The sequence below is a fragment of the Erithacus rubecula genome, assembly GCF_903797595.1.
Source record: "Erithacus rubecula genome assembly, chromosome: 2".
Taxonomy (NCBI): domain Eukaryota; kingdom Metazoa; phylum Chordata; class Aves; order Passeriformes; family Muscicapidae; genus Erithacus; species Erithacus rubecula.
Window position 1 is genome coordinate 1,897,862 of NC_136685.1, and position 27,930 is coordinate 1,925,791.

General features: G+C 40.5%; 1 protein-coding gene across 1 annotated transcript in view; it reads right to left on the reverse strand.

Moving 5' to 3' along the window:
- KIF13B (kinesin family member 13B) overlaps nucleotides 1-27,930 on the reverse strand; it is a 113,915-nt gene that overhangs the window by 46,582 nt on the left and 39,403 nt on the right. The window contains exons 3-13 of the mRNA XM_079298190.1: nucleotides 22,193-22,208; nucleotides 20,727-20,787; nucleotides 18,993-19,085; nucleotides 18,207-18,387; nucleotides 17,724-17,811; nucleotides 16,300-16,434; nucleotides 14,469-14,581; nucleotides 13,924-14,035; nucleotides 9,013-9,225; nucleotides 4,457-4,567; nucleotides 1,328-1,462 (exon numbers count right to left, since the gene is read on the reverse strand). Coding sequence (XP_079154316.1) covers nucleotides 1,328-1,462; nucleotides 4,457-4,567; nucleotides 9,013-9,225; nucleotides 13,924-14,035; nucleotides 14,469-14,581; nucleotides 16,300-16,434; nucleotides 17,724-17,811; nucleotides 18,207-18,387; nucleotides 18,993-19,085; nucleotides 20,727-20,787; nucleotides 22,193-22,208 — 1,258 coding nt within the window. The remainder of the gene's footprint in view (nucleotides 1-1,327; nucleotides 1,463-4,456; nucleotides 4,568-9,012; nucleotides 9,226-13,923; nucleotides 14,036-14,468; nucleotides 14,582-16,299; nucleotides 16,435-17,723; nucleotides 17,812-18,206; nucleotides 18,388-18,992; nucleotides 19,086-20,726; nucleotides 20,788-22,192; nucleotides 22,209-27,930) is intronic.

The following is a 27,930-nucleotide window of genomic DNA, read 5'->3' on the forward strand; positions in this document are numbered from 1 at the left end:
CAGAGAGAATGTGGGCAAATATTCTGAGTTAAATAACAGGATTTTAGGAAAACAGTAAGAGGATTTTAGGAAAAAAAAAACTGGAAGTAATTTTATCATCATCATTTCAAAGCATGGGGATTTTTACACCAAAATTCTCCAGGAGCAAGAAAAATCTGAGTTATTAAAAAAATAACAAAGACTAATTGAAGGAGAGAAAATCTGCCCCAAGGAGTTTTTCCTAGAAAAGAGCACAGAAGCACCTGAGACTTTTCCTGTTGGCACTGATGAGCCAAGACTTTGCCTTGATCTTATCCTTGTTAAAGTGGGAAAAAGTGGGATCTGTCCCAGTACCTGACAGTGATTTAACAGCTGAGTCACACTCTGGACTTCTATGTGCAAGTTGTCTGGGAAAGAGTCAACCTCTCCCAAAACCTCAGCTCTTTTCTCCTTTTTAATGTGTTTTTTTTTAGCAGATACAACATTTTAAAAGTGTTTTCCCTTGTTCCTACTGAGATATCACAGAGCCACGATGGCTGATATAAAAAAGGAACACATACTTCCTAAGAGTGACTAAACCAAAACCATCTTTCAGCCCAACTGCTGATTTTGTGGCTGTTTAGAGAGTTACTCCCCCACTTCAAAGGGAAGAGAATGAATGAATGAACTGAAGCTCAAACCATTTGCTGTGAAATTTTTAGAACCTGCACTCCAAGATGTGACTTTAAAACAGTTGTACCTTCTTTCTCTTCCTCAGTCCTCCATCTACAATTTGTAAAAACCATAATAAACTGCCCAAATATTTCAGCCCAGGGTCCAAAAGTCAGATCATGTGTTGGATGGTTAATATCAGAAACAGGGAGTGCACATCAGAAGTGCTGAGGCAGAACAGAACTTGTTTCTCACTCCTGGCAAGTTGCACGAAGAGGATTAAAAATTCATTTCATGAACTGAAGACAGCAGCCAGAATTTAGACTACACATGGAGAAGCTGACTACTGATATGCCCAACTTTCATAAAAAAATAATTTCAGGGTTAAAAGCTTGTGAAAGTTTGCATAAAAAAACCCCAACCACTGAAAAACTTCATCCCAAAGCAGGAGACAATTTCTCAAAAAGAACACGTCTAAATTTCTTTTTTAAAAATGCCAAAGAAACCAAATAACAAACATAAACTTTTGTTCCCTGTGCTACAAAGAATTAGTTGAAATAAAAAAGCTGCACTCATAAAATTCTTAATATTTTTAGATATACAGTTTTATAAAACTCTCCAAGTACACCTCAGCCAAATGAATTACTGGCCCGTTTCTGACATTAAAAAAATTGTATATGCAAAGATAAATCTTTACCTTTAAATAGTACACCAGGAGTTCATTGAGAGCTGGATCTGCATTCAAATTAACCAGGAAGCACTTATTATCTCCAACTTTTATTCCAGAGGACTGCAGGGATATGCCAAGGCTCTCCAGCTGTTTCTGACGCTCCTGTAAAAGAGCAGCCATCAACATTTATGGCATTGATGCACAACCCTTCAGAAATCCATTCCCATCTTCAGGAGCAAAAATGATGCATTGACACTTCTAGGACAGGAAATTCTTCCTCCTGCAACAGGTGAGGCACAGAAGGTTCAGTTCTACCAAGCTCTGGTCAGGGGTATCTGTGATTCCTCCTGCCCCTCTGCTCTCAGAGCTTTGGTGCCAAGCATTCCCATATTCCCAGTGGGAAATGAAAGCAGCAGGGAGCAGCCTCCTGCAGCACTGCTGAGCTTCTCCATGACCTCACTGGAACAGCAAAATGCTACCACAAAGCCATCTCTAGAGCCCTTTATTCTCCCTTTCCAGCTAAAAAGCCAACAAGTTAAGTTAAATCCTTGCCAAGCCAAGCTCCATGTCTATGCTTTGTTCCAGAGCAATCAAAATGACAAAAAAACTGGCAACCTGCTATTTAAGTAATGCAAAGAACACTTCCTGCTGAACAAGAATAGCAGCATTTTGGATGGTGTTTTGTTCTTGTCAAAAGACTTCATAGAAATGCCCAACAAAGCATTACTGTGCAGAAATGTACATCTCTCAAAGCCAAGGGTTTGGGTGAGACCAGAGAAATGAAAGAGAAACATTAAACATTTCTGACTTAGGAACAGAAAGAGATTCTTCTACAGAAAAAAATCCACTGGGATAGAAAAGTTGGGGATTGTTCCCAGGATCAGAGAGAAACTGAAGTGAGACTCACCATCTGCAATAGCAATAAAGAAAAATAGAAGTAAATATGGGAGGGTTCTCACAGGATTTACTGGAGGAAACAGAAACAGGAGAGGCTGAAACTAATAAGTAAAAAACCATACAAGAGACCTACAGTGTTTTCCCTGTGCTGCTGAGACTTTTAAAAATATCAAATTACATAATGTAGGAATAATCCTGGAATGTTTATCTTTACCTATCAGTGTGCTTTATATTTAAAAGCTGAGTATGTCATAATATTCAGGATCATTCTCTGCTCAGTTATACCAGCTCTAATCAAGATTAAAATTGCAAAGAAATGGCACAACTTGCTCTTGATTTTCTGTTCCCTGTCTCCCCACACGCTTCCAAACTCAACATAATGTCCTTGTAAGGAAAAGTCATGTGTGTGTGTGAGAGAGACTGGGAAAACAAAGAACAGAGGAGAAACTGCAGTGTGATGTCAAAGATCTCTCTTCCAATCACCAGTGCCAGGCTCTGAAGTTCACAAAAATCCTTATTATCTACAGAGATAAAGCACATGTTGCCCTAAGGAGAACTTGGCCCACAATGTGAATCTCACAGGATTAACTGAGAGAGAAAGAGCCAGTTCCTGTTATTTTTTTTTTCTCAAGACCTAATGTTAATTAAATTAAACATTAAAAAAAAAAACCCCAACACATTAGAAGTATGTCAAATGCTCACTGCAAATGTGAAAAATTGCCTGTTCATTTGGCTGGTGTTTAAAGTTTTGAAATCTTTTTGATGGTCCTTGCTCTCTATTAGGAATCATCCTTTCCTCAAAGATTTACAAATATCCCTCCATCCTGCCTACCCTGACACATTTTGATGACAGATAAAAAAGCAGTAGAGACAACATGTAGGGAACAGGGTACAGCCCCCTTTCCCCATATCCCTGTCCCACTTGGGGGTAGGAAGTAGAAAATCAGAATTGAAGTTGAGCCTGGGGAAAAAGGAGAAGAGGGGAGAAGGTGTTTTAAGATATGGTTTTTATTTCTCATTACCCTACTCTGATCTGGTTGCTAACAAATTAAACTCATTTTCCCCAGTTAAATCAGTTTTGCCCCTGACTGTAATTGATGATTGATCTTTCCTGTCCTTATCTCAACCCAGGAACCTTCTGTTACATTTTCTCTCCCCTGTCCAGGTGAGGAGGGGAGTGACTGACTTCAAACAGTCCTGGAACAGCCTGTGCTGCACAAACACTTATCTTTATCCCTCCTCTGGAAAAAAATATCCCTTTTTCAAGGCTCATGAAACATCCTACCAGGCTGGGAATTTAGAAAGAGAAAGGCAGAGAGTTAAAGCAGCAACATGCAAACATCAAGGCACATTTAGTCTGGAGTGTTGAGTCCATTACTTTGATTTTTCAACCTCCTCACACATTCAATGCCTAGAAACTATTGTGTAGAATAAGAACAGGATTTTTTTTACTATTATTATTTTCCATTTAATTTTTTTCCCACCCTTATGCACAGGGAGGAATTGCACTGAAAGGCAGGAAGCTCTTGTAGTCACAGGCAGCACTTCTTACAATGGATCTTTAAAACCAAAGTCAACAGAGTCTATTCTGATTGTGGCATCTACAAGAGGGCTTTGTACCAGAGGCTCCCTTCTCCCCTTATTTATTACACACTATTCATCACCTCCTCCCCCTCCAAAGCTCCCCTCTGCAAATATATACATCAGCATTTGTGTGGGAAGAAGCAGGAGTGTCATGCAACAACCATGGTGACTTGCATCATTTTTCCAACCTAATCATCTCCAGTTATGGTATGAGGCCCCAAATATCAATTTAAGAGCTGTTAAAACACACAGAGATCCTCAAGAGCTCTATTTTTTTATCATTCTGAATGCCCTTTGCCTGGTGCATTGAGGCACTCAGTCCATAACCTTGCACTGAATGCTCTCAACACTCCCCATCACAAACAATTTTACTGCCTGAAGAATATAAAAAACCCCTGTAATCCTCTCACCCGTGGGATTGTTTGTTTTTTTTTTTAAATAACTCCTCCATTTGCATACAGTGCCAATTTATTATTGTCACTGGAGTGGTAATCTGGGAGGCACCCATCTATCACAGGAATTAAGTGAAGCTTTTCAAAAGGGCAGCAAGCTTGACCTACTTACCCATAAATGTGGGGAGAGACTCAGACAACCTCTATGAACTGACAGACAAAGAAAACAAACCTATTTTTCATAAAAAATGGGGGCAGGGAAAGAGGAAAGAAAGCTGCAAACCTGAGCTATCTCTTCAGTTTTTCTTAATTTTTCTTCCCAGGTCACGGTCATCTCCTGAATCAATTTCTCTGATTCCTCCAATCTTTCTTTTAATTCTGGTGATTTCATAGCCTGCAGGAATGAAAGCAAATGAAACAAGAAAAGCTTGTTGTGCTTTGTGGTTTTTTTTTTTTCCCTCTGCAGCCACACAGATGGGGGAATAAAGGCAACATGACTCATTTTTCAAGGCACACTTAGCAGTAAGTAAAGGGGTCTTTAAAACACACATTGCATGTAAAGGCAGAATCCACCAAAAAGTTCTTTTAATTAGTTACAAGTACAAATATTAACATGGAGTTTATGTGCTACAACACAAACCAATTGCATGATACTGGCAGATTTGCACAAAGATACACACAAACTAATCTTACTTCTACATCCCAAGGGACTCATATCAAAACCAGTTTCATTTTTCAAGATCCTGTTGCTCTGGCTATGTCCCCTCAGCTGCCAAACCCACAAAATGACACCTCACCTCTCAGTGAACTGCCACACCACCAGAATATTTTTATTTCTCATTTTTAAATGATGTGTGCAGTATTTTTTCTATAGGAGAAATACAGCTCTTCTGCTTATACACCTCTGCATTTCTACACACAGTTTACAGTGTGAGCATCAAAGGAAGCTTCATAATGTGCTTCTGGACACTAGAATTCCATTTTCTTGCTAATTTGCCACAGCTCTGACTTTGTCTGGTGAAATATTCAAAGGTCCATGTTTCAAACAAGGACTACCTTAAGAATAAGAAGATAATCCCATGCCCTCCTAAAAACTGAAAAGGTATCAGGGTATGTCCAAGGATGGGGTTTGGTGGAAGTGGAAGGTGTCCCATGCCAAGGAGTTGGTCTAGAAGAGCTTTAAAAGGTCTCTTCTAACTCAAACTATTCTGATTTCTAAATTCCCATCTCCATACTGGCACTTCCTCCTCTACTAACCTTGATCAAAAATCCTGTGGATTTCCTCATGTCATTATTTCATTACTGCTAATGAGGAACATGGGTTTGGCTGGTTGGCATTGATGCAATGCCAATTAAACAATGGGAGCATCATCCTCCAGCATCAGCCATTCCCTTACCACAAACCCAAAAATCCTCAGAGGAATCCAGATCAAAGAGGCCTCATTACACTGCAGCTCCTTCAAGAAAAGGAGCAAGGGCCAGGATGGAAAATCCTGTTTTAAGAAAGGAGTTTCCTCTGTGAAGACACAACAGTCCAGGAACTGTCAGCTGATGTGTCCTGGGTGGGATTTTTCTGCTTTAAATATGGGGTGAAAGGGAGAAGGAACTTTGGACAAGGGATGGAGGCACAGGACAGGGAGTGGTGTCCCACTGCCAGAGGGCAGGGATGGATGGGATATTGGAAGGAATTGTTCCCTGGGAGGGTGAGGAGGCCCTGGAATAGAATTCCCAGAGAAGCTGTGGCTGCCCCTGGATCCCTGGAAGTGTCCAAGGCCAGGCTGGATGGGAATTGGAGCAACCTGGAACACTGGAAGGTGTCCCTGCCCATGGCAGGGGTAGAATTGGGTGAGATTTAAGGTTCCTTCCAACCCAAAACCACCCCATGATTCTATGAACTCCACACAGGAAGGGAAATGAAGCCAAGGCAATTTCCCAAACACAAATTCATAATGCCAGAAAAAACATGATCAGTGCAAAAGGGTGGACACTACAAGGCAGAATAATGAAGCCCAGATACTCTCAATGTTTAATTTGTCCATTTCTTTGGACAATTAGTCCATTTTCACACATTTCAGCTGTAAAATAACCTGGGTAACTCTTCCTCATTCCCTACAATGCCCAAATAAACCCCAAAGAAATGGGCTCAGCCTGACCCCAGACCCATGGGCTGCTCCTCTGCTGGAAGCAGGTGAATTCCCAGGAAGGACAAGCTGGTGCCCTTGGCATAGATAAATTAAAACATTATGCTAATTCCTACCGAAAAAAAAAAAAAAAAAAAAAAAAAAAAAGATCAAAATGCATGGATTATAAAATGAAAGGGAAAAAGAGGATAATTCCATACTCTGAGAGAAGAAAGTCAGCTGTCAAGTTCTGTTCTGGCTGTTTGGGAGAGAAAAGGACACTGACACCAAAAGATAAAAAAAAAAAAATCCCAAACCTACAACTTGGCAACTTCTGTATGTGGAAATGAGCTTTGAAAATGCAACCTGTCATAATGAGTCAGTGCTTTTTGTTCACTTCAGGAAGTTATTTATGCACATTTCTGTAAGAACAATTAGATGGGCAACAAATGTAATGAACTGAAAGGAGCACAAGGCTGTGAATGTGGGGTTTGACCTTTACTGTGCAGCCTCTCAACAGCAAATTGCTCTGGTTTTTTTCCCTGCTCTTTGTCAATGCCACTGGGATGACAACTAGGGTGGGATTTTAATACTTGGGAAAGGAAATATTTATTATTTCATCCTTAGGAAACACTACTTCATTACTTTGGACAGCTGCCATTATTTTGGGAGTAATGCTACAAAATGAGACAAACTGGGATTACTTGCAATTCTCAGAGTACTGTTGAGTCTGTGGTTGATATTTTAGGGTGATTTTTAGATATTTAATATTATTATATTTAACTTGAGATACCTTAAAGAAACTGATATACACCCAGCTCAAAATGAGGAGAGTCCAAAATCCACAAGTCATTTCCAATATGACAGCCAGCATTCCCTGCATACCTCAGGATGCAAATGCTGTAATCATAATTTTTGTGAACTGCAAACCACAGGGATTACATCACCATTGCTTTGTCCCTTTGGGAATAGAGCTCAGAATTACAGTAATTCTTGGCTTTCATCTAATATTTAGACTGTGTTTCTCTTGAAATTTCACTGCAGGAGAAATCACAAAATAGGCTGGAAAAGACCTTGGAGATCACATAGTCCAACCTATCAACTAATCCATGGCATTGAGTGCCACATCCAGTCTTTTTTTAAACACCTCCAGGGATGGTGACTCCATCACCACCTCCCTGGACAGCTTGTTCCAGTGCTTAATCACTCTTTCTGTGAAAAATTTTTCCTAATGTCCAGCCTAAAATTCCCATGGTGAAGTTTAAGGCTGTCTTCTCTCATCCTGTCACTGGTTGTCTGGGAGAAGAGATCAACCCCACCTGGCTACAACTTCCCTTCAGGGAGTGCTAGAGAGATATTGCCTAGTGTTTGTAAGAGATTCAACAGCTGGAAACAAGCAAGAAAACTTTATTTAACTGAAGTCACATCTCACAGGATGTGGCCATGCTGAATTCTTAAAATATATCAGCAGAGCTCTGCCTAGAGATCTCTCAGTCTTTACTGGAACCATCCATGTGCTCTGCATCACAGAGTAAAACCAAGAATGCTCAACAAGGTGCTCACAGAATTCAAAGAATCATAGGGTTGGAAAAGATCTTCAAGATCAGAGTCCAACCCATGCCCTAAAACCTCAACTAGACCATGGCCATATCCAATCTATTTTAAAACACATTCAGGGATGGTGACTCCACCACCTCCCTGGGCAGACCATCCCAATCCAACCAACATTTCAAGATAGGACATGTGCAAAAACAAAACCAAGAATTATATAAAAAGAGATTGAAGCATCTCTTGGACACCCTACAGTGGAATTAATTTTGGAGAGTTGAGGGGTTCATGGGGATTTGAAGGGCTCCCAGTTTGACAGCATAGGGTTAAAATGTTTCTAAAGCATGGGAATTGTATACAATAGATTCAGGGGGTGGAAAGAAAGGTTGGGTCTGGTAGGCCTGGGAAAGGGAACCAGGAATAAACATTGAGCTTTGTCTGCACCTGCATAATCATCATATGATAAATAATATGATTGTTAAATATAATGATTGTTTGGTAATTGAATAGAATTATTGATTAATCATAATAAGAATCTGTGGGAGTCCAGGGTGTTCCCCTGGCTTCCCTGGATGCCTCCAGACCCCCCTGCCAGGGGGTCTCAGAGGCCTTGGACCCCTGTGGACTGGATTTAAGCCCCTGGGAAAAATTACTGCCATTGCAGGAAGAATTACAAGTCACAAAAAAATAAGTAGAGTATAAATAAGATTGTTAGAAAGTAGAAAAGTCAATTTTTAGAAATGTTTGTATTAGGGGGTTTAAAGCTAAGATGGAGGATTTGGGGCGTGGTATATCTTTTCTTTCTTCTTCTTCATGCCATCCATCTTTGGGCCAGGATGGCACCACTGGGTTGGTTTGGGAGAAAACTGGACAGTGAAATAAAGTTGTCATGCATTGGAAATCAATTTTAAAACATTAATTTATAGTATAAAAGGGCAGTCAGTGTGCCTTGGGTCGATGAGCTAGTCAGAAAAAGAATTCTTTAGATAAGAAAGAACAAAAAAAACTTGGAAACGGCAGAAAACAGCTTTGACTTTTCTTCTCAGGCTGAGCAGGACAGGGACTCTAACCCACCAAACGTCCTGCTGGGAGGCATCTCAGGCACAAACACGCAGCGACAACAAGCAGGAGAAACAAAATAACCCACACCAGAACCCCTGGGGGGCCGCACCTCCGCCTGCGTGAGCTGCTCTCGAAGCTTCTCCACCTCCTGGCGCAGCTCGCGGACGATGCGCGCGTTGGGGTCCTCGTTCACCACCGCGTGGTTCACGATGTTCTTGGCGCGCTCCGCGTAGCGCAGCGTCGACAGCGTCTCGTCGTAGTTGTCGGCAGCCGGGCTCACCGTGGCCACCATGGCTGTCTTGCTGTTACCACCCAGGCTGTCCTGGAAGGTTCAGGGGGGGTGTGTTAAAGAAATGGTGTTTTTATTTGGGTGTGTTGGGTTGTGATAGAGGATGTGATCAGAAATGTGGGTTTTATCACCGGGTGGGGTATTGACCCTGATCTCCTGGCACATATTCTCTGCTAATGGGCCATCTTTAAACCAGCTGGGCAATCATCTTTATCTTCCCACAGCCCATCCTCCCTCCAGGAGATATCTCCTGTTCATGGCCACTGAGTCCCAGGGCATGGCTGATAAAATTCCATCATCCCACTGGGAGATGCTCCAGCCAGGGCAGGAGCCAAGCCTTTCCTACCCAGACAAAAACTGACATTTGGAACACCAGAGCAGCCTTTCCACTGGATTCCAGAGGAAAACTGGACCTTTCCACATCATCCCTGCACCTTCAGAGGAAACTGCACCTTCTCCAGGAGCACTGCTCCAGCTGAGCCACATCTGCCCCTGCAGGAGGATGCAGCACCATGGAATGGGACTGTGCCACCACCCTGACTGACTGACTGTGCCAGCTTGGATTCTGACTCTGGCAGGGTTTGGGATTGTTCTGTGTAATCCTGTATTTTCATTTTAATTTTCCTAGTAAAGAACTGTTATTCCTAATTCCCATATCTTTACCTGAGAGCCACTTAATTACAAAGCAATAATAATTTGGAGGGAGTTTATCTTCTTTTAAAGAGAGGTTCCTGCCTTTCTTAGCAGACACCTGTCCTTCAAACCAGGACAGCTGCCTGAAGAGTTTAAGCTGTGTGAGTTAGGAAAAAGCCATGATTTTCAGTGTTCAGTTTTGAAAGCTCGTTCAGGAAATGTCATTCTTGGCTTTTGACATTCTTGGACAAGAATGAAAAAAGGCCCTGTTTTGGGCTTTACAAGGACTGGTAAATGCTTCAAAGGTTTCTTTCTGTGTTTTCTGCTTTACAAACCAGAAATGCAAACACTTCAGCACTGAACTTCTCAGACACTACCAAGGGAGCTCAGGAAAAACCATGATGAATTCAGATGATCTCATTTTAAAGACCAGAAGACAGATGTCTTCAAGAAATAAATTACTGACATATCTCTTCATACACAATATAGCTGATTTTATTTCTGTAAACATTCAGAACAGGGTCCTTCCCTTCCTCCCACTGGCACAGCTCAGAAATCTAAACCAAATTACATAAGGAATTACCCTCCTGGAATTTGGCTGTGAGAGAAGAAGGGCATGAAGGAAGGAAGGAAGGATTCCAGGAAGGAAGAAAGGGAGGATTCTAAGAAGGAAGAATGCCAGGAAGGATTCCAGGAAGGAAGGAAGAACTCCAGGAAGGAGGGAAGGATTCCAGGAAGGAAGGATTCCAGGAAGGAAGGATTCAATCTTTTTATTGAACTTAAGATCATGGCTTACAATTTTAGTCAAATATAGATATATAAAGATAAAATATTCTGATTTAAATTGTGCAGCAGATTTGTTTGGGTTTTTTTTCTGTTTGACAGTTTGGTTTCCTTATCTATTTGGAATTTAGGGATGGGCTTTGTTTGTCTGTTTGTTTGTTACCCAGTATCTCTTTCTGAGACAAACCACACTCTTAATTTTCATCTTCAATAACCCATGAAATGTAGGTCAGGCATTGCCATTAGAACAATCTGATTGCATTAGCTGCTTGTCAAACCATTTCAGTTCCAAAGCACACGTGGAGCTTTACCCAGCAATCATTAAAATACCCCTTTAAGTATTTCCCCAAGACTCTCTTTCTGGCTGTGTGATGCCTAAACCAGTTTGACAGCAGTCAGGCTGTTGGCAGCACTTGGCTGTCTCTGGTCATGCAAAAGGGCATGGAGCTCATGTGAAACATAAATCTCTCTGTATTTATAGTGTTCAACACAGTCAGCACATGCAGGTAAGTGTATTTATATAAAAATCAGTGCCAAAAACCATATTTTTGACTGATCTCACCGTGACTTTTCTCATCCAAGGATTAGCTGATGTTTACTCCAAATTAATCCATGGCTTGGGAGGGTCCCCTTTGTACCACAGCAATGTTTCTTAACTGAAAACTTTAAGACTAACAGGAGCACTAATGAATCATTCCATGGGATTTCCTGGCTAATAATCAGGAATGACACTCTGCAACTGCAATCCCTGTTCTGCATAAAAAGCTGAAGTTTGGCAGGGAGCTGGCCAATATCCCCCTCCCAAATCCAACCTTAACACTTTGCACCTTGGGAATGCCCTTCACTGCACTAATTAACTCCAAAATAGGATGAATCCATTATCTGAATTACAGCTCTGCTGTAGAGGCAGCTGAGAACACTGCAACAGTGATACACCAGAGCCCACAATATTCCCATTATAAATTGGGCAAAGTCCCTCTTGTAGCAATTATAGCCCAATGCCAGACTATCTGATAAAGTTTTATTTATAAAACCCATGTGCTGATTCCACTGGTTTCTTTAATGATAAGCATGAAAGGTGAAAAAATAACAAATCAGCCTCTAATTAATGAAGAGGGTCTGTAAATGAGCCTGGCAAGGCTGGGCTTGCATGCATTAGACAGAATGGAAATAAATGATTCCTAAGAATTAACTATTTTTTTCACCTCTAGCAGCAAGATTACTGTGAAAACAACTCAAAATGTAGAGTTCAGAAATTATATTTTTAATAGCAGCCATCAGGCTTCTGATTACCAGAGGAAAACAAGATGTTTGTGCCAAAACAATTTGATTAAAACAAGAAGTTACAAGAACTGACAAAGCTATTTTGCTCCCAGCACATACCCTGATGCCACTGCTCAAGATGATATTTTTCACCTGGCACTTTTGTCTAAAATCCTCAACAAAATTAAGCAAAAAGTGTCAGAACCTGAGGTCTCCTGAACTAATTTAGATTTGTGGAAGACACTGTATGACAGATATTTCTGCAGTTAAAACACATTTAGTCTGCTTTGGTATCATAAAGTTGAAAAGCAGGGAGAAAGAACAGCCCACCATCTCATGGCTACTCCAAACAGCCCTCTTCAAATGAATAAATCCCTCCTTTGATCTCTAACTAAAAAAAAAATAAAAGTTTACATTTTCCCCCTTTCAAAACAAAGCTTCAATGAGAGCTTGTTTGTTAAAAACCCCCAACAGCCCCCAACCCTTTTGTTGCCATGATGTTGGACACAAAAAGGGTTTGCCTGAAAGGAGGCAGAACAAAAATGGGTCTCACAGGCACTGTGGCCACAATGCCTCAGACAGGTGCTGAACAGGAATTGCAGTCTGCTCCCTGGATTTGTTTAGAGATGGAGCAGCAGAACTAATTCCAACAAGGCTGGAAATTCATGAGGGAGGTTTCCACCCTGCTGCAGCCACATCAGGAACCCTGAGAGCATCAGGGTGAAGTAAACTGAGCATTGCAGAGAGCCAAAAAAAAAAAAAAATCACTTGTTTCTTTTGAGTGAGAGTAAAAACTCAGTGTAAATATAGAGAGGCAAAAATGTATTTAAACCCTGAAAAAGCCTCAGTGAAAGAACCCTGTGCTGTGAGGACTTGTTTTATTCAGATATTGTGTTGTGCCATTTAGATTTTTACATGGCTATTTGTTGTCCATATCTGTGAGGGATAAATCATTTCACAAGTCAGGCTAAAAGGTTCATTAAAAGGCAGCACTGAGAAAAATGAAGGTTTATGTGTCAAGAAACAGGGATTTTGTTTTACTTAAGCATGGAATTCAACTTTGTTTTCAAATCTCTGTAAGGAAAAATGTGCTGTTGTTTTCTTTTTTTTTTATCTTCTATATAACCTGCAAATCACTTTGTCTTCTACTTCCCACACATGCAGTTAAATCCTAGGGATGTGAAATTTAAACAATACCTAAAAAACATTGCTAAGAAAGGGTGGGGAAGCCAAGACAACAAAATACACAAAAAAGTAAGTGGACAAAGAAAGGCTGATGATGCCACGAATCAGTTTCTTCTCAGATTTTTTCTTTCTAAGAACTATCTCAGCTGCTGCTGGATAACTACTAAACAAAGCACAAGGGAAAAAAAAAGAAATTTGACATATATAAATCTCATATTTAAGAATTTGGGTTTCTACATTTAGACTGTAGAGATCCTCATCCATCATGATACACTCATTTTTCCCCAAAATAAGACCCAATAAGAATCCTGTGCAGTTCAGAAAATGATTTAACAGCTCATTTCACATGAACACCAGCTCTGAAGTCTCCTGACCTGCTCCTCAGACTGTAAACTGGGAAAATGCTCTGCAATTATACTCTGCTGACAAAAGTAGAATATCTTAGCAATTAAATTAGACAATTAGGAAAAGGTAATAGTCTTAATCAACATCTTCAGAGCTAATCATACCAGTATGTAAAATCAGCTGCATGCAGGAATTACCCAAATTAAATTAGCCCCAAGGTTGTGTGTGAAGCTGTACTTACACTGACCCATAAAATATATACTGCTTTTAATTTTATTTTTAAAGTTCCTTAATCCTTAGGCCATTGCAGGTCAGCAGAAGACAGGGAACATATTTAATCTGCAGAGATACTAATGGCCAACATCCAGCTCATTTTCCAAAGACAATTATGGTTAGCATAAAACCCAGAAAATGAGGCAAAAAGCACAGAATTTTGATTTCATTCCATGAGACTCTTTTCTTTTATGTCACTTATAAAAAGAAGATTAAAAAAAACCCAAAACCAAAACCAAATTTACTTACTTTAAGTAACCAAGTGAGCACAGAATCACGATATGGAACAAATTTGTTCTTGTTCTTGCCAGCAGCCTGATCTGCCAGGGCAGAAATAACCAGCCCCAGAGTTGTGAGGGATCTGCCCAGAGAACACAAGCAGTTATTAGAAAGGGTAAATATTCCTAAGTCAAATGCATATTTAGACAGTGACTTTCTCTCCAAAAACATGCTCTGAGAAAAAAAAAAAAATCATAGTTTAATTTTGATCATTCTTTCTTCACAAAAGCTCCACTCCTATTTTTTTTTCAGTCTTAATAATCAAGTTCTTCACAATGAAATTCATGGCAGTTGCAGGAACACAAATATTTTTTTAAGAGATGGAGATTTTATTCCCTTATCTAAGAGTACTGAATGTCAGAAGGAGAAACAGAGAGAAGGAAAGGAGAAAGACTGACTACAGGAGAAGGTAAGGAGAAAATTGACTACAGGAGCTTCATCCTGTTTTACAAGTAGGCTGTATTTAGCAGGAAATGGTGATGAAAAAAGGAAAATAAATCATCTCAAAGTCTTACTTGTTAATGTTGCTTCCTTCTTTCAGCCTGTCTCCTGCAGCACCAGTCTTAGTTGCCCTTTCACTGCCTGCCAAGTCCACCAGGCTGAGCTTGCCCACCTTCTCACCTGATGTCTGGGGAAGGAACCAGAGAACAGCCCCATCAGGGCACTTCAATCAATTTACATTGTTTGATGTATTTTACAACAGGAATTAAACTTCATTTTTGGTGTAAATTCTTGTTTAAGGCTAAGCCCTTTGAAAATTGCTGGATTTGAGCAGTGTCCTGTGCTAAGTCACTACCTGCTGCTTCAGAAACAGCAGTGAAGTCATGGATGATGTGAAGTCACTGTGGTACCTTCAAATAGCTCAGAAATCTCCAGAGGAGGTGTACACAGGGCACACTAATCAAGTGCTGAACTATGAAAAATTCAGAGTTAGGCCAAAGCAGCCACAAGCAGAGACATGAGGTTCACAATTCCAGTTTGGAAAGTCTCCTAAAATCCTCAGATTTTATACCAGGGTTTCTTCTGGTTTTCAGTGACCATGAATGAACCTGATGAGAGCCATGCTATAATTTACATAAATAATCACAATTGCAAAGTCTCCTCTATCCTTATCAGCCTCCTGGAACACGATCCCAGCTATGGGAGTATTTAAACCTGTAATGCAGATTTTGTTACAAATCCTTTCATCTGATCCTAAATGACACTCTGAAGATGTCAAAATTTACTCCATGAATTCCCTAAATCAATTTGAAATTGAAGAGCCAACTGTCTTTGAGAACAAGACATGTTCTTCTGCAGCATCTCCACCTTCAGCATCTCAGGATGCTGCTCCCACAAATTAGCAAGATAATTAAGATCAATAAAGCTTCCAAAAATGTCACCCTAAACCTATCAAAATATTATGTGGTCATGGAATGTGTCATTTCCAGGACTGAAGGACCAGCAGATGGGAAAAAAAAGGGAAATCTGTTGCAGAATTTCAAACAGGGGTCACTGGAAGGTGCAGAGATCACAATCATTCTCCATCCAGGCTGAGCAGGACCACACAAAAAAAACTGTGTGAAAAGCAAGCAGAAGAGTCACAGCAAAACTGGAATGACAAATTATGGAAAAATTAAAAAATAATTCATCATACTATGATGTGGATTCAAAGTGCAAAGGGAAAAAAAATCCAAATAAAGAATGAGGAAAATTGTGTGGTTAAGAAGATTGGTGGAAACCGAGAAATTAGGAGGGGAAAAAAACCCCAAATTCTCACTATGCTTTCCAATATACCCAATATTTAGGCTCAGATTTGCTCTGTGGACACTCAAAATTTCTCCAAGGCTTTAAAAATATTAAAGAATTGTTCAAGGACAGAATTTATCAATGAAATTTAAAAAGACTTCTTTCAGTTCATTCCAATTTATCACCATTTTCTGTGAGGGACTAAATAATATTGACATAATATATTTCACACATCCCTCCAAGGCTTATTTATGTATAAAGAAACAGAAATTAAATATTTGCAGCTTTAGACGTTTTTTCAGTATTTAATATATGCACATAAAACCATTAATGGCATACAAAGCAAAATATTTAAAATTAGCATTTTTTTCAATTTAGGAAGTTGATCATCAATACAAATTTGCCTTAATTTAGAAAGCTGATAACTGATACAAATTTGCACTAAATAACCACGGGAAGAGGATCACTAAGGGCTACACTCAGGTCTATTTCTAATTTTACACCTATTTTATCTTTGGCCTTTACTACAAACTGCTGTGTTTCCTTTCCTGTGAAATACTTTACAGCAAGAGACACATCTCAGCTTGCCATTTAGTGCCTGCAGGTGGATTTTCTTACCCCTGACTGCACATCATAGAGGGTGTGGGTGAGGATGATCTTGAAGACTGCGTGGGACCGACTGCTCTCCTCATTCATGTTGGTGGCAGCCACAGTCCGAGATTTGTTGCCTTCAGACATCAAGGACTCGATGTCCTAAATACAATTTTCACAGCCATGAGCATATCTGCATTCATATCTTTCCCAATTACCTCCAAAAATCATCTCATCTTGGTCAAATGCAGCATTTTCTCACTAAGACTTCCATTTGTTTAGTCAGAAAAATGGGAGGGAAAAAAATCAAAGTGATCCCCCACCACCCTTTAAAGCTAAAAACTCCACAGTGTCATGACTTCATCCACTCCTCAACCCAGATATTCAATTATCAACAAAAATAATGCACCTGCCTGCACACAGCAACACTCAAAAGCAAAGAAAGAAGTGAGGAAACAGCAATTTGTGTTTGAACCCTGTCACATTTTAGCCTCAATTGTTATGGTCTGAGAATCTGGAATACTGACAGAAGGCTCAGAGGTTTATAAAACAGAACCATGCTGAACAGGTCATTATATTTCTGCAAATTTTAAGAGTTTATAATGTGCTTTGATCTGTTGTGATGCTTGAGAGAGGTGCAGCTCCCCTGCTTTGGGGTTTCACAGCAATTATTTAAAATAGGTATTATTTTAAAATAGTTCTTATCAGGGTCTTGGGCTGAACTTCTATTTCTGCATCTCTAGTTGGGTGATGCTAAAGCAACTCAAATAAACAGTCAAACAAAGGACCACCACAGACCACTGACTCAAAATTCTGGATTACACAAAGCTGCTGGGCAACATGGAAAGGCAAAGCATGAAATGTGTCCTGTCTTAGCAGAAACCACCAAGGAGAGGTGGAAGAACACCTGGAGAAACTGCAATAGTGGGATTGCACTGGTTTCATGTTTTGGTTAAGGTGACAGATTCCATCCCATATTTATCCATTTTTCCCAGAGTAAGTTAATGCTCCCTAAAAAACAGGGTATTTTGTGAATGCACATATGAAAATTTATTATCCTGCAAGCCAGTTTCATGTGATGCTCTCAAGTATTTGCTTGAAACAATCATTAGTAAACAACCATTAGTTCATAATTCCAGTGTGTGCTACTGGGGAAGAGAAATTACTGAGCAGAGCATGACAGGCAAAAAGTGACACAGTGAGAGCCTGTTTCTGCTTAATCTGTAAAAAAATCACAGAACACTTTCAGTGTGCACTCATCTTAAGGTTGAGAGGAAATCTCAAGCACAAGATGGAGTTTCTGCTCTCAGCCCTGTTTTCCCCACAACAATCTACAGCTCTCCTGCTCAAAGATATGATAAAGGAGCATTTTAGTGATTCTGTCCAGCTGCAGGGACAGCAGCTGGTGGTGAGGATGTCAAAGATAAGCCTTTCATAAAGTTGATCCTTACCTTGTAGTTAGCAACAGCTAGTTTGGATAGGCCATCTACGTAAGGGCCATAAACACTGTGTTCTCTAACCTTTAATGACTGACGGCTTCTGGTTGGGGGAAAAAAAAGGGATTTATAAGCACATGACTGACTTAAGACAACATTTACACAAAGTCCATTTCTCACTGACACATCTCAAACAGGATGGCCTCACAAACACCCACTGAGGCACAGAGCAAGGGCCAGAAGGCAAACACAAAAAAGCTTTGGAACACGTAAAAAGCTGACACAGACAGCGCTGTCACTTCACAAAAGGTAAATTTACTCCAAGCTTTTAGTCTTGCTACTTTGTTTTGATTTATAATGAAGAGTATGCTGAGATCAGGAAGCAGCAAAAGCCATCCTAGGCAAATGTTTTAGATGGGATCCATTAGGGCCAACTGGTTATGGAAAGGAAGAGTGTAGGACTAATATTACAGTGCCATTCACACACAAATTCCATACCCTTTGGGGTCAAGGAGATCTCTGACTTTCTCATTGTAAATCTCCATGTAGGATACTTCCACTTTGAAACTCTGCTCTTCATTTTCTTCTTTCTGTGCTCTTTCAAAGAGCCCACTGCAAAGCCTAGGGATTAATCCAGGCTGGTCAGCAGTACCCATCATGGTGTAGGATTTTCCAGAGCCTGTGTGAGGGAAGCTGTGCTTAGAGAACATGCAACAAAGGCTCCTGCTGTGCAGAATACTCATAGGAAATAAAAGAGGTTACAATTTTTTTTTTTTTTTCACTTCAGTGAAAGGTATTTGTTCAATCTTCTCCCTTAAAGTAACCCAAACACCACTGAGCTAATGACTATTTTAATTAAAAGGAAAACAAGAAATTTGCCTCAGAGTGCTGGAGAACTTTTATGTAGATCCAGCCTTACTGCAGATGACAAGCCACTAACACCCACAATGAGAAAATTCTTCATATTACACTTTAAATATTACATTAAAATGACAATTCAAGATTATTTTAACCACAGAAGCAGAAAATGTGAGCGATGCTCTGAGCTCAAGGACAATCATGGTCATGCCAAAGATTATAACATGAAATGTGAGAAATAATAAGGGTAGCCAGCAGCAACAAAATCTTACTTCTCACCCTGCCTACCTCATATCTGATGTTACAAAAGAGGAAAACATTTCTTATCTGTGTTAGATGGTATTTGTCCTCAAACAATGTCACAAGAGCTGTGGAAAGAACACAACACCTTTGGAGGGAACTCTTCTCCCTTCCTCTGGGACTCACCTGTTTGCCCATAGGCAAAGATACAGGCATTGTAGCCTTCAAAGGCATTCTGAAGAATATTCTCTCCAAGGCACTTGAAAACAACATCTTGACCTAGAAAATAGAACACACAAGCCAACATTGTCCATTTTTGTCCCTTGGTTTGGATTCTTGGATAATTAAGTAAGAGCTGTGAGGGTTTTCCTGCTGTTGCTGCCTAAATCACACCCAGGGTTTGCTCCTTGGAAAGGAGCAAAGATGTGATACAGATTTTTGCTGCTGTAAAAATCAGAGGTTGGGATAATTATGGATCTACCTGGATGTGCTTAAAGCAATATCCTATCAAGGTTCATACTCAGAAGTTTTATCAGAATTTAAGAGATCAGCTGCAGAATTTAATCTGCTGGGGAATGACACCTCCCCAAAATATACATATTAATGACAGCCAGTTGATTTTAATCCAAGGGAATCAGCAGAGCACTGGAAAATTTTACTGTAAGATATTGGATAATACCTCAAGGAGATTTTTACAGAAAAGGAATCACAAGTATGTGGAAGATATGGACATTCACAGGATATTTTGCACTGGCCAAAAGTAAAGTGCATCACTTGTTTTGTAATTGAATTTTGAGTTTTTTAGATAATTTTCCAAGCAGAGGAAGGAAGGCTTAAAATACCTGGGTAGTAACTACTTGAACAAAATCTATTTTCAGAATTAATTTTACAACCAGAGAAACTCAAGCCTGAACAAGGCATGACAGAATTTTAAGGACTGACATGTCCTCTCAAATCATGTTTCTTTAAGCTCTTTCTTTCTCTCACTGAAGTTCCAATCTTTACAGACAAATCCAGGATAAATTCCCCATCAAAAGCACCAAGAGCTGTGCCAGGCTCAGCTGGGGTAACACTCCCACTGTATAACAGACCAAAATATCAGGTATGTAGGCACCACTGTTAATTTAAGAAACAAAATATGTAATATTCCTATGTAATTTGTATGGTTGAAAGTGCCATATTTTTCTCAGTGCCTTGATAGGTTATTATTCATTAGTTATTTGTTAAGGAAATTAAAATTGAGCAGTGTTTGTGTGTTTGATTTTTCTTATGATTTTTATAAAATAAATGTTAACAAGTTCAACTGATCCCATATTTTAAAGGCTAACAAGAATGAAAGGAGTAAATAATAGGAGTTATAAGTCCAAATATATTTAATATATTCTTAAATATATTTCATATTTACCATAACTATATGCAAAATGCATTATAACAATACATTTAAAACTTTTTATTGAATACATTCTCACTAAAGCATCTGAATTCACATACACTTAAATGAAAGTAGGCTTTTATTAATATTCCATTATTAGGTTTTACTATGATGCAAACTCCCATCAGCACTGAAAAACATGAAATTACATAGAACAGTGCTGCTCAAAAGAAATAAATGGATTTGATGCATTTAAAATGATGGAGTTGGAGCAGTGTTTTCCATAAAGCTGTAAACAGGAGTAAAGCATCATTGTGCTGGGTTTCTGCACTCCCTGCACTGCAAAGGGGTGGCAGTGCCCATTGCTACTGTCATCTTTAGAGAAAAGAAACTGGAATGATTGAAGATTTATTTCCCTTTTCCTTCTGACAGCAGCCAGTCAGAGCAGGGACAGCACTTTGTGCCATATGGGCTGAGCCCTGCAGCAAGGACTGTATTTGAATCAGATCATTCCCACTTGGAGACAACCAAACCACACTAAATATTACCTGCATATTTTTCTTTGACAGATTCATCCATAGACCAAAAGCAGTGATCATATGCAAACACCTGCAGGGAAACAACCAGGACACCTTAGAGCAGCTGCTGCCAGACCCAACACTTTATTCACATTCTGAACCCAACACACATTCCCACTGAATTCCTTCTTTTTTAGGAGTATGAAACCTAAACAAACACTTCATTTTCCTGGATGCTTTTATTTGTTCCTTGTTTCTATTTGTTCCTTTCTGTGCCAACCCAGTGGATGTCAAGGACCTCTCCATTTCTCCCTCCAAACCCATCCTTGCAATTCATTTTTTCACCAGTTTCTCTTTTGCAAACTGACAGACGTCCTCCAGCTCTTTCTGCCTCCCATCTCCCCCTGCCTCTTGTCTGCATAAATTAAAAACAAGCCTTAGGGTAGGAAGCTCTTCCCATACAAGAGGAGTATGCATTTATGTACATTCCATGACAAATTAAAGCAGCCATCTAAAGTCTAATATTTGCAAGAATAATAGAAAGCAAATCAGTTTTATCCTGAAAAGAACAGCACTATAATATTTTTAATAGAAAACTTCCAATTTTGCTATAAATCCATCAAAAGGTCCACAGGCACCTTTGGTACTGAAAGGTGACCTGAAATAATACAATGTATATTTTGGGACAGATGTTTGCTAAAACAGCTCCCCTGGGTATGTATCTGCAAGGAAAAATATTAATTAGGGTGATGTCTGACCTACATTCACAGGGACAAAATTTATTCTGTAGGAGGCAAACATGGGGCTCTGGCTGTGGATTTCCCCTCTAAGCTTAATGGAAGCTGCTCTTTCCTGCACTGTTGCACTGCTGACTACCAACACTGCTGAAAACACTTAACATAGCAAAATCCTTGAGATTTAAATAACTTATCATCAAAAACACTTTGTTCTTCCCTCCCTACTACAGTGATGTACCAGCATCAAGAGATAAAGTAGTTATTTTATATCCTCTGAGGAAACAATAATTTGTCTATTAAAAATTAAGATGCTTTTTTTTTTTTCCCTTTGAATTCATTTTACAGCTAAAGATATTAAAACATCCCAAGCCCTCACCACAGGCTGTAGGAGCACATCCATTGAACCCTGATGTGCCAGGACAGAGTCTTCAGAACAAGCACCAAGTCACGGGACCATAAACACAAAAATGAGTTTGCTTGAACACAAATACCAGAAAAAGCTTTTTTAAAAAAGCCCACAAAGAACAAATATCCTCCATTCAGAGGCTGCAGTGCTGAGTGTGGATGTTCTCATTTGTTCCTCTGACTCATTTCTTGGCATGGGCTGTACAGAGAATTTCTGCAGCAAGGAGATGCTTTGAGTTTCTTACTCAGCAGCTGATGAGAGACAGAGCTCTGCAAAAATGCTTTTAATATTTGGATAACCCAAGGGTGAGCAAGTGATAGGAGAACTCTCACACACTGATAAAAAGCCCTTACCTTTGGGTGAGTCCTGCTGTTCCCCAATGCATCAGGAGTGGAAAGGATTTGGTACAAGGTCAAGGGAAGGAAAAAAAAAAAAAAAGACAAAAGAAAAACAAGGACTGTTAGTTGCAGTGATTTTAGCTTAATTGTGCTAGCATTAATCACTGGAATGCTGTGTTTCAAAAGTTCATTTCTCTCCTCTGATTTCTCCTTGCTTACAGACCCCAAGTTATTTTATAAACCTTTTAGGGGCAAGATTTGAGATGCTGTTTAGAGTTGATTTAAAATTCAAAGCCACTGATTTTCCTCATGCTGCATCTCTTCCTCATTCTCTCACAGATTTGTTTTTCTTGTGACACCTCTTCCTCTCTCTGGGTGTCACTGCTTTTTAAAAACAAAGTACCCAAGCAGCATAAAAATTTCCAAAACCACTTGAACAGGAACTTCAGGAGTGTTTTTCAAGAGGAAATGTCATAGTCCAGCTTCTGGGTTTGCCCAACCCAGCTCTCTCTGGTTGCTGGGACAGCAGAGCAAACATTTGCTTCCCCAAAAGAATGAGCAGAGAACAGCAATTCCTCTACTCTGTTATGTGCAGAATTTAAAACTTTGAGGATTTTTGTTTGTTTGTTTTTAAGCAAGTACAAAATTACTGGAGTGACCTTTAAAATACCAGCAAATACTCAGTCAATGACTGCAGGTTATGCAGCCTCCCCACATCAGAGGCTGCAGAAAAGCAGAAAACACACAACAAGCCACTGATACTCCCCTTGTCCTGGACCTTCCAAGGGACATTAGGGAACTCTTGACATCAGCAATGAGTAAAGTCTTGTGACAAGCAACACTGATTTCTTTTGAACAGAGCAGGAGAAAGACATGGGAGCCACACAGGATTACCCTGAGAGCTCCTGCTGCTCACTTGAGAAGCAAGTTTAAAAATAGTATTTTCTGAGCACTGTCTCTCAAAAAGAATTAATTTTTTATGCAAATCCATCACCTCTTTTTACTCTGCCTGGATGTCTGCTGTGCCTGTTTGCCAGGACAGGCACTTGGGAGAGCAGGCTGATTATTTAAGTCAAGGTCACCCCATGTCACAGGGTCACCCAAGGCAGCAGTGACAACATGACCCCTTTTCCTCTGCCATCTGGCTTAGCTGAAATAAAGGCTCTCCCAAGGTCCTTGGCAGCCAGCTTGGTGTGGACTCTTGGCTGTTGCTCCTGGGTGGATTTTATTGAGGGAATCTCCTTTGCTGGGGCTTTGATCCAGACACAGGAGACTCCCCAGAGTCCCTCTGGATCCCTCTCAGAGAGACACAGCAGAATTTTCATGGATTTCTGTGCTCTCAAATGCTCATGGAGCACTTTGCTGCAGGATTTCACTGCTCTTAGGGAAGCTCTGCTTACAGGGCAGGTTAATCACTGTTCCTACAAAAACATTCCCCTTGTAAAACAAAGGGAACAGCAAGCCTGGATTCAGAGGCTGAGCTTAACACCCACAGATGTGACACTGCCCTGCTCACATTCCCCAGCCCAATTCCAAGGCAGGATTAAATTGCATCAACCCAGCTGATCTGCCCAGCCCTCAATATATAGGGCATATTATTGAGTATTTGGGTTAAAGCAGCCATAAGGACATAATCTGAGAAGTTCTGTCACAGATACAATTTTAAGACAATGGATTACACAGGGCTATGTATCATCAAGCTTAACTTAAGACCTTTAGTCTGAACTAAGAATCTCATTTTCTGAAGGGCTGCACAAACACACAAACCCAGCTCTTGGGTTTTACTTAATCCAAACGTGAGGGAACAGAAGCCCCACAAAACCCAGCATGGGTTTATTTGGGATAAAGCACAGCTACACAGAGCTGCAGCTTGTTTGATGTACTTTTGACCATGAAGAGAATAAATGGGACAAATGTTTCCCCAAGGAAAGCATTAAGGGTGCAGCCTGCCACACACAGCATTGTGCTGTGCACATATGAGCCCATTAACGCTGCAGCTGCGTGCTGGGCCCAGAAACCCATGAAAAGACTTTTAGCCTGATTCAAAAATCCCTTGGGAAATGAATAGATGGGGAAATAGAGCACCCAGAGCAGCTTGGTTGGCTGCAAGAACACACTGGGAGTGCTGGGTTTCACACCCAAGTGCTCCTGTACATCCCAGAGGTGAGGAAAAGGTCAAATACCAAGAAGAGCATCACCCACACAGCAAGGAAGGATCTCCAGAAACAAAACACACATGACAAGAACATGTGCAAAGAACAGGGAGGTGACTTTTCCCCTCTACTCTGCTCTTGTCACAGCCCACCTGGAATGGTGCACACAGTTCTGATGTCCCCAGCATGGGAAGGTATCTTGGGTTGCAATATAGGATGTGACCAAAAGTCTGTATTCTGTCCCCATCTGTTAAACCAGCTGGGGCAGTGCCCCTGATCTCCTAGCACATATTCTCTGCTAATGGGCCATCTTTAAACCAGCTGGGCAATCATCTTTATCTTCCCACAGCCCATCCTCCCTCCAGGAGATATCTCCTGTTCATGGCCACTGAGTCCCAGTGTATGGCTGATAAAATTCCATCATCCCACTGGGAGATGCTCCAGCCAGGGCAGGAGCCAAGCCTTTCCTACCCAGAGAAAAACTGAGATTTGGAACACCAGAGCAGCCTTTCCACTGGATTCCAGAGGAAAACTGGACCTTCCCACATCATCCCTGCACCTTCAGAGGAAACTGCACCTTCTCCAGGAGCACTGCTCCAGCTGAGCCACATCTGCCCCTGCAGGAGGATGCAGCACCATGGAATGGGACTGTGCCACCACCCTGACTGACTGACTGTGTCAGCTTGGATTCTGACTCTGGCAGGGTTGGGATTGTTCTTTGTAATACTGTATTTCTATTTTAATTTTCTCAGTAAAGAACTGTTACTCCTAATTCCCATATCTTTGCCTGAGAGCCCCTTAATTTCAAAATTATAATAATTTGTAGGGAGGGGGGTTACATTCTCCATTTCAAAGAGTGGCTCTTGCCTTTCTCAGCAGACACCTGTCCTCCAAAGCAGGACAGAAGCTTCACCATGGAACTGGTAGAGCAAGAGGACTGGAGCAGCTCCCCTTAGGAGACAAACTGGGGAATTTTGGGCTGTTCAGCCTGGAAAAGATTGTGTGGAGACCTCACAGCACCTTCCAGTGTCTGAGGGTGACAGGGAAGCTGTAGAGGGGCTGTTCACCAGAGTGACAGGAAAAGGGAGAACATATTCAAACTGAAAGAGGGGAAATTTGGGTAAGATATCTGGAAGGAATTGTCCCTTGTGAGGGTGGGAGGCTCTGTCACAGGGAAGCTCTGAGGGATGAAGCTTCTCTGGGCACCCTGTGCCCTTCCCACCTTCACAGCCAACAATTCCTGCCCAAAATCCCACCCATCCCTGCCCTCTGGCAGTGAAGCCATTCCCTGTCTCCTGTCCCTCCATCCCTTGTCCCCAGTCCCTCTCCATCCCCAAGGATGCCATTCTGAGGTGCAGGCAGCTCTCTGGCTCACAGCCAAAAATTCACATTTATCTCAGATAAAACAGAAGCATCCAAGGCAGGGAGGGAAAACTTATCTCTTAGCCACTGAAGGATGTCACTGAGATGCTTCCAGCTACTTGTTTTCACTTGTATCCAGTCTGACAGGAATTTGCCAACTCCCTTCTTTTATCTCTTCTCAGCTCAATGTCAAACAGAAGCAGGGGGGAATCTAATGTATCAAATTTAATTCTAAAATTAAAAGAGAAAGACTACTCCAAAACAACATCCTGCATTCAATAGTACTTTATTTGTTGCAGGAAAGTGCAATGAGATGATCTTTAAGGTCTTTTCCAACTCCAATCATTCCATGATTCCATGAATATTTCTGCTGTTTTGAGAGTGAATGAAGCTTGGGTAATAACTTCTGTTTAAACTATCTCTTGAGCAGTTTTCTTTGGGAGAAAACCACACTGGCCCTGTTAGAGCAAAAGATCTTTCTGCAGTCAGAAACAGCCTCTTTAAAACAAAACCCCCAAATACATTTGAAAAAAGCTTCTTGATCAGGACACACTTGCTTTTCTATGAACATTTTGGTGGTACCACCAAATAATAATAATAAAATAAGAAGAATAAAATCAGAGCAGCTCCCAGCTGAGACCATCAGTGCATGTGCAATACCACTACTGCTTCAGTTTTTAAATAGAATAATTAAATTAAATATTCAACCACAATAAACTGCTCCAACCATACTCATCAGTGACATTTTAGTAACACCCAGTTCTTCCATGTTCAAAAGGGGAAAAGAGCCCAGGAAAGGGGCAGAGGTGGGGAAAGCTCAGCCCCTCTCTTCTGTCTGGCTCTGAGATAGCAGCCAGCTGGCAAATCAGCACATCTCCCTGCTTGTCCAAATCAGAAACTGGCAGATGGGGCAAAGGGAGGAGAAAGGTGGGAGATGGCAAGGCAGGAAGCAGGGAAAGAGCTCCAGAAGCTCTAGGACAGGAGCTGACATGCCAGGCATGGGTTTTCTTCTCTGTATTTTTTTGAAAAAAAAAGAACATTTCCTATGGCACCAACATCCAAACTGTATGTTTGAGGGATACTGCCAAGTGGCACAAGGCTATTCTGGATTTATGAAATTGAAACATAACATTTTGTCATTTTCAGAAGCTTCTAGACTAGAAAAATGTAACACAAATTTGAGGGTTAGGAAAAAAAAAAAAAAAAAAGCAACAATTCCAACTATGAATCAGGAAAGTCTCAGCAAATCTCACCAGAAATTTTCATTGCTTCCCACTTTAAATCTTCCATAACCATTTGCAAAAACAAGCATATCAAATTTCAGTGTAATTATTGCTATTTTATGCCCTTCAGCAGAAACTGCCCAGCATAAACTCTAGAATGCAGCTAAAAATGTAACTAGAAAAAGAAACAGCTGGGGAAAAACTCCTTGATGTTTACAAGTAAAAAAGTATCAGTGTCTCCCAGAGATCACTCTGTAAGGCCACATCTTTATGTTGCCAACTGGCTTAAAAAATATTATTACTGAAAATAAAGTTGACATGATGTGTAACAATAATTTACTCTTTGGATCCAGTCATTATGGAATTCTGGGATTTTATTAATAAGCTGTTGCAGATAGAAGCTGTACAATAATTATCCTAAGTTCTGACAGACACAACAGCATCATTTGCCAATATTCCATGGAATTCAAGAACTCAAGTTGGGCAGAGTTTGTCATCCCCTCAAATCTTTCCTTCCTTTCTTTCCCCTGGTTAAGTAAGGCTCAAAATAGCACTGGTATGGAAAGCCCTGAAGCAAATTTTGTGAAGAAAAGTGTTTTTCTAGAATCACAGAATGGTTTGGGTTGGAAGGGACCCTAAACACCATCCTGTTTCAACCCTGTGCTCTTGGCAGTGATATCTTCCACTGGAATTAAAGCTGTTTTCCCTTGTTCCTTCTCACTCACCAGCAGAGGCAGGAGCACCTCAGGAACATCAAATCATCAATATCATCAATATCATCACCCCAAACATCAAATAACCTGTTCCCAGCATCTCAGCACTGAGCTGTGCTAAGGAAATAAGGCTCTGTTTGAAGAGCAATGGGTTAAAAGATAATGGATTTTATGGATAAAAGGGTTTCTCAGGAAAACTTCTGGTGGGTCCCTTCCAGCTCAGGATTTTCTATAATTTTACATCCCCTGACTATATCTCAGAGGGCAAATATTGGGTGTAGAGAAGTGGAATTCCAAAGTTA